The sequence below is a fragment of the Clarias gariepinus genome, chromosome 17 (genome assembly GCF_024256425.1).
Source record: "Clarias gariepinus isolate MV-2021 ecotype Netherlands chromosome 17, CGAR_prim_01v2, whole genome shotgun sequence".
NCBI classification, from domain to species: domain Eukaryota; kingdom Metazoa; phylum Chordata; class Actinopteri; order Siluriformes; family Clariidae; genus Clarias; species Clarias gariepinus.
In genome coordinates, this window is record NC_071116.1 from 13420744 (window position 1) to 13435867 (window position 15124).

General features: G+C 35.2%; 1 protein-coding gene across 1 annotated transcript in view; it reads left to right on the top strand.

Moving 5' to 3' along the window:
- Window positions 1-4079: 4079 nt before the first annotated feature.
- postna (periostin, osteoblast specific factor a) overlaps window positions 4080-15124 on the top strand; it is a 35306-nt gene continuing 24261 nt past the window's right edge. The window contains exons 1-6 of the mRNA XM_053475938.1: window positions 4080-4232; window positions 4703-4801; window positions 11856-11920; window positions 13411-13568; window positions 13724-13888; window positions 14292-14438. Of these exons, the coding sequence (XP_053331913.1) occupies window positions 4093-4232; window positions 4703-4801; window positions 11856-11920; window positions 13411-13568; window positions 13724-13888; window positions 14292-14438 (774 nt within the window). The 5' untranslated portion in view covers window positions 4080-4092. The remainder of the gene's footprint in view (window positions 4233-4702; window positions 4802-11855; window positions 11921-13410; window positions 13569-13723; window positions 13889-14291; window positions 14439-15124) is intronic.

Sequence of the window (15124 nt, forward strand, 5' to 3'; positions counted from 1 at the left end):
GTCCCACAGACAGATGCGTCTTTTCCGTGTGTTGGCAACAAGTTATCTATTTTCAAAGATCAGGTTTTCCACTCATGTTTACAGGAACAACTGCAGTAGGCTTCAGGCCACCTTGGCCAGGATCATCATTCATGGACACATGGACATCACATCTTTAAAACAGTTTAGATTGGCTTAGAGTCTCATCACTATACTGTGCTTGAAGTCTTCTGTAAATGGCAACCAATTTTCTGCCTTTATTTAAGTCCCGGTTTAACTTGAATGACCCTTGTATACGTTTTATAATGCTATAAGATTTCATTTTGATATATATTGAATATTTCAAATAAAAAAAACATTTGTAAAATTGTAAAATTTTAAGATAAGCAACAACAGGGATCCGGGCTGTTTAGGTGATTAGCACATGGAGGAAGTGATATCAATGTTGGTGATGTTGCAAAGTGCAAAGCTTATAACCAACATCCTCTGAACATGTTTATGTACACTTCGGAATGAAATGCAGCTTGACACCGTGTTTGAATACTAAACAGATTTTTTTTGGAATACCTTGCCCCCTTTGCCCCTGACGTAGCCTTCACTATTCTAGGTGTGGCAAACCATAAGAGTTCAAAAGGTCACTCAGGTAAGGCAGTGCAAGATATGGATATGATTAAACTTGATGAAATCGTGTTAGTCAGGGATCTAGTATTTAAGATAATGATTGTAAAACGACAAAAAAAATATATATATTGTAGCATTTTACCGCTGGGAAGGATGTTGGAGAGACAAGTGAGCTTAATTGCTGCCCAATGCGATAGCTGGGAGTACTTTAATATGCACACGGCATGTATAGCATGAGCAGCACATTCACAAGAGAACCTACCTCCAATTCAGCCTAAGCATGAACCGGAGCACATTCCACACGTCACACACCACACACAAACAGGGCCGAAGCCACTAACCCAAACACCCTTCCCCAACATGGTGAACACACAGACATCCCCGCACGGCATGCTGGTCGTCAGCCGCCGCCCCGCCCACACCACAATATCATTTAGTCTCTTGTATTCTATTCAGTCTAGAGGCATGTGCAGACATGGTTGTTGTTGTTGTTTTTTTTCCAGATTTTCTCCCTAATTTAGTCATTTAGTCATGGCCAATTCCTCCCCATCACTTGGGGGCTTCCACATTAAGGCTACTACTACCATTCAGCCGGGAGGGCCAAAGACTGTCACGTGTTTCCTCCGAACCGTGTGACGCCAGCCGACCGCATTTTTTCGAACAGCCAATCAGCGTCTGCTTGCTCACGCACCGTTAGGGGCGGAGTAACACACTCGGAGGAAAGCGCTAGCCGCTCCTTCCATGTGCGCGAGCTTACAGGCACCCCTGATTGGCTGTAGAGCCGTGATTAATGTGCAAAGTACAAAGTACTTCTCATCCCTCCCCTCTGAGAGAGCTCGGCCAGTCAGCTCTCTCTAGACCGTCGGCTGTGAGAGGTAACAGCATCACCCGGGAACCGAACCAGTGATCTCCGGATGATAGGGCGTCATATTACTGTTGGTTTGCCAGTTGTGTGCCTTTTTTCTTTTCTTTCTTTTTTTTTTTTTTTTACATTTGTTGAACTAGGCAGTATGTGGTGTTTCTAACTGCATCAATAGGCAGAGAATTTGTAAGGCTGTGATGTGCATCCGTCCACTTTAAGAACCAGCTTGCCCAGCTTCAACTTCATGTGGAATGGTAAGCCTCCTTTGAGGTTAGCCATCCACACTAGTCTTTATGACCCCCTTTCAGGTTACTACATACAGTACAAGTTTATCCACATATTCTCCATGTCTTTTTATAAAAAGATTTTCAGGGGGAAACTGTGCACTGGACCCTGCCCTCAGAGTGGGCAGACTTTACTTTTGACAACTACATTTGATGAAACTGAAATCCACTGAGCATGCAGCCATTATGGAAATGGTCAGTTCTGTAGTGTTCCCAGTTTTCATTACCGGAGTTGTAAATAATAAATTCCAGTCAGGCATGGCTGAATTTGAATGATGCATAGTCACTCACAATTTTATATCTGGTTCCATATTTATGTCGATTACTGTATGTAAATTCACATGGAATTGAAATACAGCCTCATATCATTAAAGGTTAAGCCAACAGATTCTTGTACTAACACTATCACTGACATTTAGTACTAACACATCCACCTGTGAGTTTAAGACGTGTCTGGCTCTCCAACTATGACTAGCACACACTGAGGTGTATTGCATTGCAACTGATATTTAAAAATGCATATTTGACATTTATATCATATTTGATTCATATTATATAGGTGCTTGCAATACATATGATATGCATAACAGACAATATAATTATAAATGAATCAGTGAGTTTTAAGAAGACATTTAGGATTCTATTTTATGGCACTTAAATTAAACTTTCATTTTAAGCATCTGCATGTATAATTGTTCAAATAGGCATGCACAATTAGGCATTTCATCAAAATATACAGTATATCCCTTGAGGTACCTAAACAATTATTTGAATTGCTTTATTTAGATGTTTTTATTTGAGCTTTCAGAATAAAATTCAAAACACTGCATCAACACTGATTAAATAAATAAACAGTAATATTTGTTTTATAAACAGGAAAAGGAGAAGAACAAACTCTTGTCAGTTGCTATAAATAATACAAACTTGCATATACTTTTAACATCTGAGCAGTCAGTAATGCAGTGCAAGGTATTAGTGAAAAATAATGTCATATCCTTATTTGGTAATCAATGTTAATATGTTAATGTTGTGTAATGTTAATGTTATGGCTGATCTGTGTTTGTGCAAAACATTTTTTATTCTAGTGTATTACTCAGTTTCAGTTATCGGATTGTACTAGATACTAGATACTATGTACTACAAAAATCAATGGAAAAATTCAAAACACAAAAAGCAATACAGGCTCAAGAGGCTATAATAAATTTTTGTGTAAGAGTTATATTACCCAAAAGGATACTAAAGAGTCATAAGTATTAAGGCAAGGAATGAACCCTCTAGGAATTAACCCAAAACACCCTGAAGTTAGAGATTGATTTGGTTTTCTCTGTTTATGGTCATAAACAGGTTTGTATCCACACCATCTGTTCAGGACTCTTCACTTGTAATTAAAAAGTTGCTGGCAAATAAAAAAAAATCTGGGTTGTTAATCTTATTTGAAGATTTATTATGAATAGATATAAAACATGGTTGTAGTTCAGATTGCATATTAACTGATAGAAATAGTGATCATAAAACAAAATATATAATAGGGGCTCTGCTTACTACATCCACTGTCTATAAAAATCAGGTACTTATCAAAGTTCTGGATTTTTCATTCATGATAAAAATGCTGTGGTGTTGCGATGCTACGTGTCCACCACTAGAGGTAGTGATGCACACAGTTTAAGTTAAACATTAACATTCATTAAAATGAAAAGCAACTCAATTTTCCCATATTGAGCATCAAAATTCTTCAGTCCCCTATTGTGCCTGTTCTAAGCACCTCTCAGACCCAAAGAGAGCGAGTAAAGTGTAACTATGCTTCCTAATTTTTTCTCAATTTTATAATCCTCTAGTCCCACTGATGCTTATCTGAAGCTCAGAAATAAGAAGAATGAGGTGGGAGTTACAATGAAGTAAGCCTCTTAAAATCCTCATAATGGTACTTCAGCAGGTTTTTGATAGGGATTAAAACTATATGGATCTCCAATATTTACATACAAAGACCAGGCAAAGACAAAGCAACTTAGTCTAACAAGAAGGAATATGGAAACAAATCACACAATTAGTATAATAAATAAAATGCAACTCATTTAAGTGTAAGTGTTAAAGCATAAGTCAGTGTAGCTATGTATAATTTACCCTCAGGTCTTATTAATGAGCATGAGATGAGCTAGGTGCTCAGGGCTTCCATGGAGAATGTGGTTCTGTACAGTATGGGACAGGTTGATATTCTCGCTCTGTGTTCATTCCCTCATTGTGTGTAACCAATACAGCAACTGTGTGAGGGTTAGAGAGGGGAGGGGTGGTATAAAAACTGCCTTGCTATAGTCTGCTCCCATTTTTCCTGGTTTGTCAGTGGTTTTGATGTGTGGGGCAGAAGCCAGGATGAAGCTTATAATTGTGGTCACCTTTGCTCTGCTGGTGCTTTTCTACCTGGACCAGGTAGACTCATCTGCTTATGACAAGATTTTGTCACACAGCCGCATCAGGGCCAAGAATCATGGGTAAGGGAATATTTTATGTAGGTATTTTTCATGGGAAATGCATAAAGGCCAAAATTTTGCTACAACAAAGTTGGGTATAGCACATTTGCCATATCAATAATACATTTTAATTGACTTTATTAGTGTTAGACCTCTAATTCATGTTGGTTAAAAAAAAAAAAGAAAAAAAATCTTATGTCTTATGTCTGTAACCGCAAATTTCATTCATCATGCTTAAAGAAGGATTTCAGGAAAAAAAATCACACTGAATCAACAATGAGACTTGCTAAAATGGTTTAATTGCTTCTGGCTTTTCACCACATTGCATGCAATTTGTCAAGAATGTCATACAATTAACCTGCCTAACTGCATGACTTTAAAATCGGTTAATCCAGGTTGGGGAAAAAAATCTGTATTTAATTAAAGGGTTCTTTCTTATCTCTTCATTTTTTTTGTTTAACTGTGCTTTTTACACTCTCCATTTTCGACAGGCCCAATGTGTGTGCCCTTCAGCAGGTAAGCGGTACCAAGAAGAAGTATTTCAGCACATGCAGAAACTGGTACCAAAAAACCATCTGTGGAAAGAAAGCGTAAGTGCTTAGACCAGGTGCCCCTGTAATCTGTTGTCAGTGAATTGCCCTTCACATTGGTGATGGGTGGGTCTTTCTTTCTTTCTTTCTTTCTTTCTTTCTTTCTTTCTTTCTTTCTTTCTTTTTTTCTTTCTTTCTTTCTTTCTTTCTTTCTTTCTTTCTTTCTTTCTTTCTTTCCATACTTTCGTTCTTTAATTAATAATGGATTATTCATACCAAACATTAAGCTAATGATATAAATGAAGAGTGTTATTTGCCCAGCTGTATACATTTCTTAGCTGTGCTACTGTATGTGTTCTGAAAAAGAGGTTGGCTGACTTTGTCTTTGGGGCAGGAGTTTCGTTGGATTTCCTCTATGATTCTAGGAATAAAATTCTAATCCTAGTTATAAAAATAGCCACAAACCTGGCCTCAAATCAGTAGCAAAAATCTTTAGAAAAAAAAAAAAAACCCACTACATTGTTTTCAGGAACATGGATCCCTAGGTTAATGGTCCACATCTTAAAAAAATACCTGCTAAAGACTAATTGATTTTAGTTTAATTCAGAACATTGTTAGAGAACTTAATTTCATTAAAATTTTCAGGACAATGTTGCTTTAGTGATATGGGATCTTAGAACTTTTCTATAATTATCTTAGCACTAACAATACAAGTGTACTGATCTGCAATATGCAATTTTGCAAATATGCCCTGTTGTACAATATTTTTTTCAGTTTGGTGCATCTTAGAACAATTAAATCAGGAGATTTAATGTGGAACCAAATTCTTATACAAAATGTGATCCTGAGATGGCTACCTTATGATATGATAAGCTTGGCATTTATCGTATCATATAATTATGCATACTATACTGTACTCCTTTATACATTTTAAATTAATGTTTAAATGTTGCACTTGTACTCATTTTTTAAACCATTTAATGAGGTAAAGATTTGTTCTAGTAGCCTAATGCAATAAGGTTTTAAAGTTAAAAAGTTAAGTTTACATTTAAGGTATATAATTTAGTGGCATGTACAGTCATGTTCCAAAACTAGTACTTACTCTTTTAATTTTAGTTTTTTTTTGTGTGTGTAAAAACATATTAAGAATCATATGATTGTAGCAGGTCTTAGTATCAGGTAAATACATCCTCAGATGAACATATAACTTCTTTTATGGTGCCATCATTTATCTTAACAAAAAAACAGCCAAAATAATAATAATAATAAATGTGGCAATACTAAGTACCCTTATGAGTCAATAGCTTGTAGATCCACCTTTAGCGATAAACTGAAGAAATAATTTACTGTATAACTTTATCAGTCTCTTCCATCATTTCATTAAGGTTTTTTGGAATTAGCTTAAGCACAACTCTCCTAACTCTCAGAATTTTAAAAGTGAGTATTAACTTTGGAATATGACTGTATGCCTTTTTATTGTTAATTACATATGTAGCATGTGTTTAAACCAACTAGCAAATGGTCAAAGAGTTAATTAGCACTGATTTAGTCTTCATAGCCTACTGCTCTGCTCAGGCCAGCCAATAGAAAGTATGGAGAAGGGACAACAGTTTCCTAATTCAGCGCCTCATCCACACTCACCAGCATACACCCACACTCTCAGCTTTAATACCAACATAATCGATTTCAAATACGTCTTTTAATCATGTAATTTGGTAAAGCTGAGCCATTTTGCTCCCATCAATCTAAAATTTATTACTAATAAACTACAATCAGTATGATAAATAAATGTAAGAACTTAAATATAGTAAGTACTGTGTGGAAATTGGTTACTTCAACAGTAGACACATTTTTTTTTAACATTTGGCCATTTTAATTAACCTATAAGATATTTAGCCTATAACAGAAACGTTGCATAAGGTAGCCTGTAGTTTCACACTCTATTCTATTATCATATATTATATTTTCACAAAGGGCGCATTTTAGAACCAGATTTTTTATCAACTAATCCCAGTCCTTAAATTGTTGCATCATCCCTAGCAATGGAGTCAACCACACCTCCTCAATAAGATAAAGTTTTTGTACTTTCCTTACTCAGAGTTGCTCTAAGAAGTTTCCTAAATCACTTTTAGGACTCCCAGCTCTGACTTTTTAAGCTAAGATATGAGCTCTCTGAGAGAATTCTAAGAAGCTTTGTAAATACAGGCCCAGCCTTGTAAAAGAATGCTAACAAAGAGCTCCTACAGTAACTTGGCTTAAAAAGCTCTAGCTAGGAATCTTTGCTTAAAATTGATTTAGGACCAATCTCAGAGCATCTTTGAGCAAATAAAAGATAAAAAAAAAAACTCATATCTTATTAAGGAAGGCAGGGTTGTCCCCCATTGCCAGATATTATGCATTCTTCTAAAGACTGTGATGGGTTGTACAAATTTTTTTTTAAGTGGGTCAGGGCAGGTCCGGGTAATCTTTACAAAAAAAAAAAAAAATCAGGTGGCGGGAAGGCACGTCCATGACCTGCAAAGTGTAATTTTATTTATTATAAAGGACAAAATAAAAAAAAATCTATTTCTGCTTTTATTCCCTCTTTCTTTTACTACCACCAACCACACACAGACACATGTGCAGACAGATTTATTGTTAGAGGCTGACTTTTTCCCTTAAATGGTGCAGTATCTGTAGCTTTTGTTTACACTGTGCTTAAACCACTACCATGAAATTTCTTTTAAGTGTTTGTCATAAGTCTGGAACAATGTATTTAGCATATGCTTTTTATTTTTTATTTATTATATTTATTAGATCCTCTCATTTACGTACATTCATAGCATTTGACATCCACCCTTTTCCAGAGCGACTTTTATCTTATCACGCATCTGAAAAGTTGAGGGTTAAGGGCCTTGCTCAAGGGCCCAACAATGGCAGGGAACAAAGAGTACAATTGTAACTCATTTCAAAGCTGTCTGATTCGTATGTAGCAAACATGGGCACAAGCACGTCATTTTTGTATTTCTGGCATATTCTCCTTTGCATAAGAAACTACTAAACCTCTTAAAAATCATCCCCACTACTCCTAATAGTTTTTCACCTTAGAAGATCTTTTACGGGTTAAGATGCTTTATGAATGACTTGTATTTTTAAGAATAGGATCTTCTCTTTAATTTTGAACCAGAATATTTGGAAAACACGGCCTAAAGTCTTGGAACACCTATTTGAATGTATTCTACAAAGAATTAAGGCAGTTCTGAAGGCAAAAGGGAGTCAAACCCAGTGGTAGTCATTTTAAGAGGTAGTACCCCATCTTCTAATTCCACATATAACGTTTTTTTATCATGCCATTATTTATTTAAGAAATATTAAGCCAAACAGAAAAAAACATGCAGCCAACTGCTACAAATCATTTGCCCTTGATTCATTAAACATCAGCAGGTGTGCAGACCTCTATAAAAGCAAAGTTTTGGCAGTTTGCTGGTCTGGAGCGTTTAGGTGTGTGTTAACACAATGCCAAGAGGGAAAGATATAATCGACGGTCTTAGAGATGCAACTGTTGCTGCACATCAGTCTGGAAAGGATTATAAAACCGTTTACAAACAATTTGCAGTTCAGTGTTGTAAGAGGAAAGCATTTAAAACAGTTGCCTATTATGTTTGGGGAAAACCACAGCATTTTAGCAGAAACACCCCATACCCAAGCACGCCGTTGGAGGGGTGATGATTTGGGCTTGTTTATCAGCCACAAGACTGAACTCATTAGTATTCGAAAAGCAAATATGAAGTCAGCTCTCCGACAGCTAAAGCTTAGTCGAAAGTGGGTCGTGCAAAAAGACAATGATCCAAAGCACATCAGTAAATATACAGTTTATTTAAATAGTTTTTTAAAAAAAATTAAGGTTTTGGAATGGCCAAGTCGAAGTCCAAACTTAATTTTAAAAATGCATTACAATGACAAGCCTTAGAAACTACCAATTTACAGGACCTTAGATTAGCGCCCACATAAATGCTTCAAGCAGCAGACATATTTTAACATCCACTGTTCAGAGGAGACTGCATGAGTCAGGCCTTCATGGTCGAATTGTGGCAAAGAAACCTTTACTTTGGAAGAATAACAAGCACCAGAGACTTTCTTGGGCCAAGAAACACAAGGAATGGAGATTAGATCAGTGGAAAACTGTCCTTTGATCTAATAAGTCAAAATTTTAGATTTTTGGTTCTAATCACCATGTCTTTGTTAGACATCTGGTTTGTAATTAGTGGGACCATTATTCGTTCTTCAACAAGACAATGTCCCAAGACATGTTATGTAAAAACAGATATGTTATATTTTGAGAGTTTTGGTGTGCTCCATCAGCTAAACCAGCCTCCACAACTACCTGATCTAAATCAGTTGAGATGGTTTGTGATGAGTTGGACCAGAGAGTAAAGGAAAAACAGGCAACAAGTACTCAACACCTCTCTTCAAAATTGTTCAAAAATAGTTCCAGGTGATGACCTCATGAGGCTGATCAAGAATGGCATTCTGACATCAGAATGCCAATAGTGTGCAAAGTTGTCATCTAAGCAAAATATATAACACTGGATGTGAGCTTTAAATATACCTGAATGAGACACTGGTCCATCTCAACACATCCTGCACAAACATTCCTATCCTATTTTGTAAAGCCAATCCACCTACAGACATATTTTTGTGAGGTGGGAGAAACTCAGAGAAACCAGAAAAAAAAAACATGTGCATGAAAAAAATGGCGAACTAAACCAACCTCAGTATCAAACCTTTGATGTTAAATGTTTACATAGGATTGATATAGCCAGAGACATATTAATTATTTTAAAACTGAGTTTTGTTTGAGATGATTGGATACTTTAGACAAAAGTCTTCTTCATCTTTTCACTTTTTCAGTAATAATTCCTTTTTTTTACCGCATGATTTTCTAAGAGGTTTGAAAATATGAGCATGAGTCTGAGCAGTCATTCTTACTTCACTTACTTCCTGTTATTGTATCCTGTTTAAATATTGGGAGAGCTAGCTACAGTATGTGCAAGCTGACCACATCTTTATGCTATTTGTGTTCTGGCATGTGCTAATAATAATAATATGTCCAAATATGCCTCTGGATATATAAAGCGAACACATACAAAAAAAAAACAAAAAAACAAGAACTAAAAGTTAAGTCTCTCTCAAGAATTTATTTCTTTTAAGAACTATTTTTCTTTATTAGAAATAACACTGATTATATTATACAGTGCTGTATAAGAGTCATGGTTTGGATGTAAATGAATATGTTAATATCTCTCCGAATCGAAACTAAACAGCTATGTGACCATTTGTTAATGAGGCTAACTGGTGCAGGGGAAAGCAGCTCTTGCTAAGGAATTTGTGGTCATATCAGGTGATGAGTCAAGATTTACACTTTACAGTTTTACACTGTAAAGTGTATTGAATGTCCAGGTTATTAGTTGATTTTTTTGTCTTCTCTGATGCCACAGGCATATTCCAGTATAACAATACCATTGTACATAATGTTTATGTTCTGGGAGCATAAGGAATAATTTTTACTCATAAACTCTCCACCATGGAGGTCTGAACTTAGCCCCAGTGTTTTTCTGAAGATGGCTTTACAGAATTATTATTCCCTCCTTTTATCAATGCAAGATCTTGGTCACAAAATTAATGCAGCTCTGAATAAAAATAAATGTGTTGACATTATGTAAGGTTGTAGAAATATAGTTACGTAAATGCTCAAATATCTGCATGTGCATTGTTTTTTAATAAGGCAGTATGTAAATATATACACAATATACAATATGTTAATATTTTCCTTATACATTTTTATCTATTTACAGTTGTTTGTTTTCCATAGGTTTTTCACCTCTGAGGAGTTGCATAAAGAAAACAGTGATATGTAGTATTTGATAAGAGTGTTTTATAACACTATACACTAATGATCCACACAGGCTGTTGTGTCAGGAAGTGCCTGGTTCTGTCTTTATTTGTGTCTATAACAAACTACCTCATTTACCCTTATCATATATTCAAAGAGTTTCAGACACTTTTACTCTCTCCCTCAAACTGGTCACTGGCACCATGCCAGGTTGTATACTTGTACCCTTTTACAAGGAGAAGGAAAAAAAAACATATGTATGCTTTCTTGGTAGTGCATTTTAGGAGCATGATAAACTAAAAACACACAGTTTTCTCTGGTGCCTACTGAACCCTGACTGCCTCTAGCCTGGAATTTTGATTTGTCAGCCTACTGATAGGCAGGGAGGAAAATGTTGAGTTGCCCATTGCCTCAGACACAGGGAGTATTGTCTAGAAACAGTGTAGCAAGCCAGGAGGCAGGGATGACAGAGATTCTGGATTTCAGAAAGAGAGTAAGGCAAAATATAGACATTAGCAGAGGCAGACAGATGTACAGTACAGTACATGATGTGCAGAAATGGGAAAGTAAGCTACTCAAAAGAAAACAAAGCCATTATTTTGGGCAATACCTGGATATACTTTTTTTCCCGAATATAAAAGGATTTCTGGGTGGTCTATTTAGTTTACACACATTAACGCACAGTTCGAATTTAGAATTTTGATAATGTTTTTTATTTCTTGCTTTCATGGCGGTAGTCTTTTCCTAAAAGTATGTTATAACCCCTGTTAGTAAGGTAGCATAGTGATTCAGATAGGAGGGTTCAAGACCCACCTTAAGGTCTGTGTGCTTGGGTGGGTTTTCTTTAGGTTCTCTGGTTTCCTCCCATAGTGCATGCAGATTAGGTTATCTGTCATTTCCAAACTGCCTGTAGTATGTGAGTGAATGTGTGTGTGCTTGTGTGCCTTATGATGAATTAGCATCCCATCCAGGCTATACCCCAGCTAGTGCCCCAAGTCACCTGGGAAAAGCTCTGGCCTTCCCACAGCATTTCACTTCCTACAGTGCTAATCATTACACTACCATTATTTTTATTATTTAATACAAATATTTTTTTTGTTTTTTAATTAAACAAGGTTTATTTTTATGAAATTCTAATCAAGAAATGAGCTAGACCAAATAAAGCTGAGAAAAAAACATGTTCCATTGAAACGGGGTTATGTTTGCCTGTAGGACTAATGCTTAATGCCACTTATTTTGCAGGAATGTCTTATATGAATGCTGTCCTGGTTATATGGAGCTGAAGGGGAGGAAAGGCTGCCCTGCAGGTAGGTATCGCCTGATAAGTAAAAATTTCAGTAATTATTTCAGTGCTGCTTTTATATACTACTCTTTATTATAATTTAATATATTATTATTCATTCACTGTAAGATTAACCCAGTGTAAAAACATTGCAGCAAAACCTGTCATTAGAGCAGAAACCACTTTTAGAGACATTATTCTTACTTGTAGTAACCCTCATACTGTAAACGCATACCCAAACTGGAGCACAAAACAATTGCTATATGTTTTTCTTGTAAACACTTTAACATGGACCTCAATATTCCACTTACAATGGAATGAAAACCCAATCAGAATAAATTGCATTATGTAAATGCTTCATACAGAACAGAAGGCTGAATTGTAATGAGAGGAGTGGTGTAAACATTTGATAATCCGTTCAATAGATATTTATCTTCTGTTGAAATTAATAAATTCTTTCCGCCCACATTTGCCCCACATGGGAGTAATATTAAGTGACATAATACTTAAAACCATGAAACCTACCACAGAAACCAAGATTTGCTAAAAAAGAGGAAAAAGTGTGACCTAATCTCAAAGTTGGAAAACATTCTTCTTCTTCGTTGTCTTCTTCTTCTTGTTCTGCAATCAGATAGAAGAAATAATGTCCATGTAAACATGGCTAATTAATGACTGCATATCATTGCAAATCCTGAAAAATTTCCTGAAACATTAAAAACATTTCAAACAATAATAATAATAATAATAATAATGATAAATAAACAAACAAACAATCACATTGTTTATTTCTGTCACTGTAAAACAAAACTAACAGCTGGGCAAGATGGCTGGCTGAAAACAAGAAAACATGACGTTTGTAACGCTGGTGGCATTGCAGTTACCCCAGCAGTCATGCACTCATAAGTTGCTATCATCAAATACCAAAGTGGTACCAAAGTGAAAATGGTAGACAGATAATACAGTATTAACAAAAAATTAGCTTCTTCCTGTTTTTATTTTGGCATATTTGTCACACTTAAATGATTTAGATTATTAGACAAATTTTAACGTTACACCAAGATAACCCGAGTAAATACAAACTGCAGTTTTTAAATGACGATTTAATTTATTTGTTAAAAGGTGTGAGAGTGTTTATGAGATGCATTAGAAGACCTTCCCATTTGGATAAAATTAATAATTGGGGAACTGAAAAGAAAACTAAAAACTAACACAGCTCTGCTGTCTCCTCGTGACTGAACTGTGCACTGAAAACTAAAAATATTTGTGCAAACGCTTAACTGGTGGCATCTTTTTCTCTCTCTCTCTCTCTCTCGCTCTCTCTCTCTCTCTCATAACTTCTTATTAAGACGATGGCTGGGTCTTTGCCTTGTCACTGTCTTGGTACATCCTTTGTCTTGTCTCTGCAACCTAAAGCCTAAGTCAATCGTAGCAGTTGTTGTTCTACAAAAAGTCTAGTGTAGTGAATAAAGTTGCCTTAAATTGAATATTTTATCTGCATTTTACTTTGTTTTCCAGCTCTCCCTATTGACACCATCTATGGCACATTGGGTCTGCTAAAACTTGATATTGCACATGGTTATTCTGACCTCTCCAAGATTAAAGAGGAGATTGATGGAGCTGGTTCCTATACCATGTTTGCTCCTAGTAATGATGCCTGGGAACAATTGGATGTTGTATGTATAATATAATAAATAAATGAAATAAAACTATATATATATATATATATATATATATATATATATATATTAGTTTTATTTCTTATTTTTTATATTTAAACTCTGTTAATGTTACTGTTGATAATATTGTTAATTTCTTTTATATTATGCAGAATGTTAGAGCTGCTCTTGTGAACAAAGCCCAGACAGAGTTGTACAACACTTTGCGCTACCACATGGTCAACAAACGTTACCTTACTAAAGACATGAAGAATGACATGATCCTGCAGTCGATGTACAACAAGCAGGGTCTGCACATTAACCACTATTCTAATGGAGTAAGTATTTTTGTTGACAGGTGTTTTTTTCTTTTTTTTTTGGTTATAAAAAATAAAATCAGCCCTTTACTCATGTTTATTTTTCAGTAGACATGCTTTAAATCTCAGAGATATGCATAATTTGTTGTTTGGGAAAAGCTTTTTTTATCTATAACCATATTTAACCATATAATATAGACATATATAAAATACCCATATTTAAATTATACAGTTTAAATATCCATTATTTATAAACAGATTTATACAATAGGAACCCAACAGCCTAATACAATAATACACATTTTATGAATGTGTCTGATATTACTATACTCTTTGTTTTATGCACACTGCACAATATTATTGTTTTATTCTCATAAGCACTGAAAAAAGTTTGGTCAAAGTTGTCTGTTTTTATGTTCTGCAGGTTGTGACAGTTAACTGTGCCAGGATCATTCATGCCAACCAGGTGTCCACAAATGGAGTAGTACATGTAATTGACCGTGTCATCAGTGCAGCTGAAAACAGCATCAGGGATGCCATTCAAAGCAATGAGGAACTCAGCATATTGAATGTAATATTGTCTACACTATCACGCGACAGTTGTAAACATTTCTAAACGTTTTTTAACATTCACAAATTATTTTTTTAAGATAAAGAAAATCCCTCAATTATGCAATTTATAGAAGTCCAAAATATTAAGAATAAAATTGTAGGTGTATGATCAACAATCACAAGCAATGGAAAAAACTTTTTTTCCCCCCTGCTTGTGTATATATACAGTATGGTTTATTCAATTCAATTCAATTTTATTTATATAGCGCTTTTAACAATGGTCATTGTCTCAAAGCAGCTTCACAAAAAATTAAAAAATTTTATTTTATTTTTTTTTAGAAAAGAAAAGAAAAGAAAAGAAAATATTTGGAAGTGTGTATGTGTGAGAAAAATGTGTCTAGATAATAATGAAATGAATGAATGATGAATGAAATGTCTCCGATGAGCAAGCCAAGGGTGACGGCGACAGTGGCAAGGAAAAACTCCCTGAGAAAACTCCCTTTATGCTTGTTAATGCAATCTCTTAGTAAAGGTTTAGTAAAGTAATGAAAATGTGTTAAAGATCAGGATTTAACACTTAGAGAGAATTCCCAGCATGTAGATATTTCCCATCTAAACTTTAACATGAAATTTAAAAGTTTGAAATTGTTGAACAGATTTCAAGAAATGCTTTAAGCTAGAAAGCATAGTCATAGTTAGGACAAA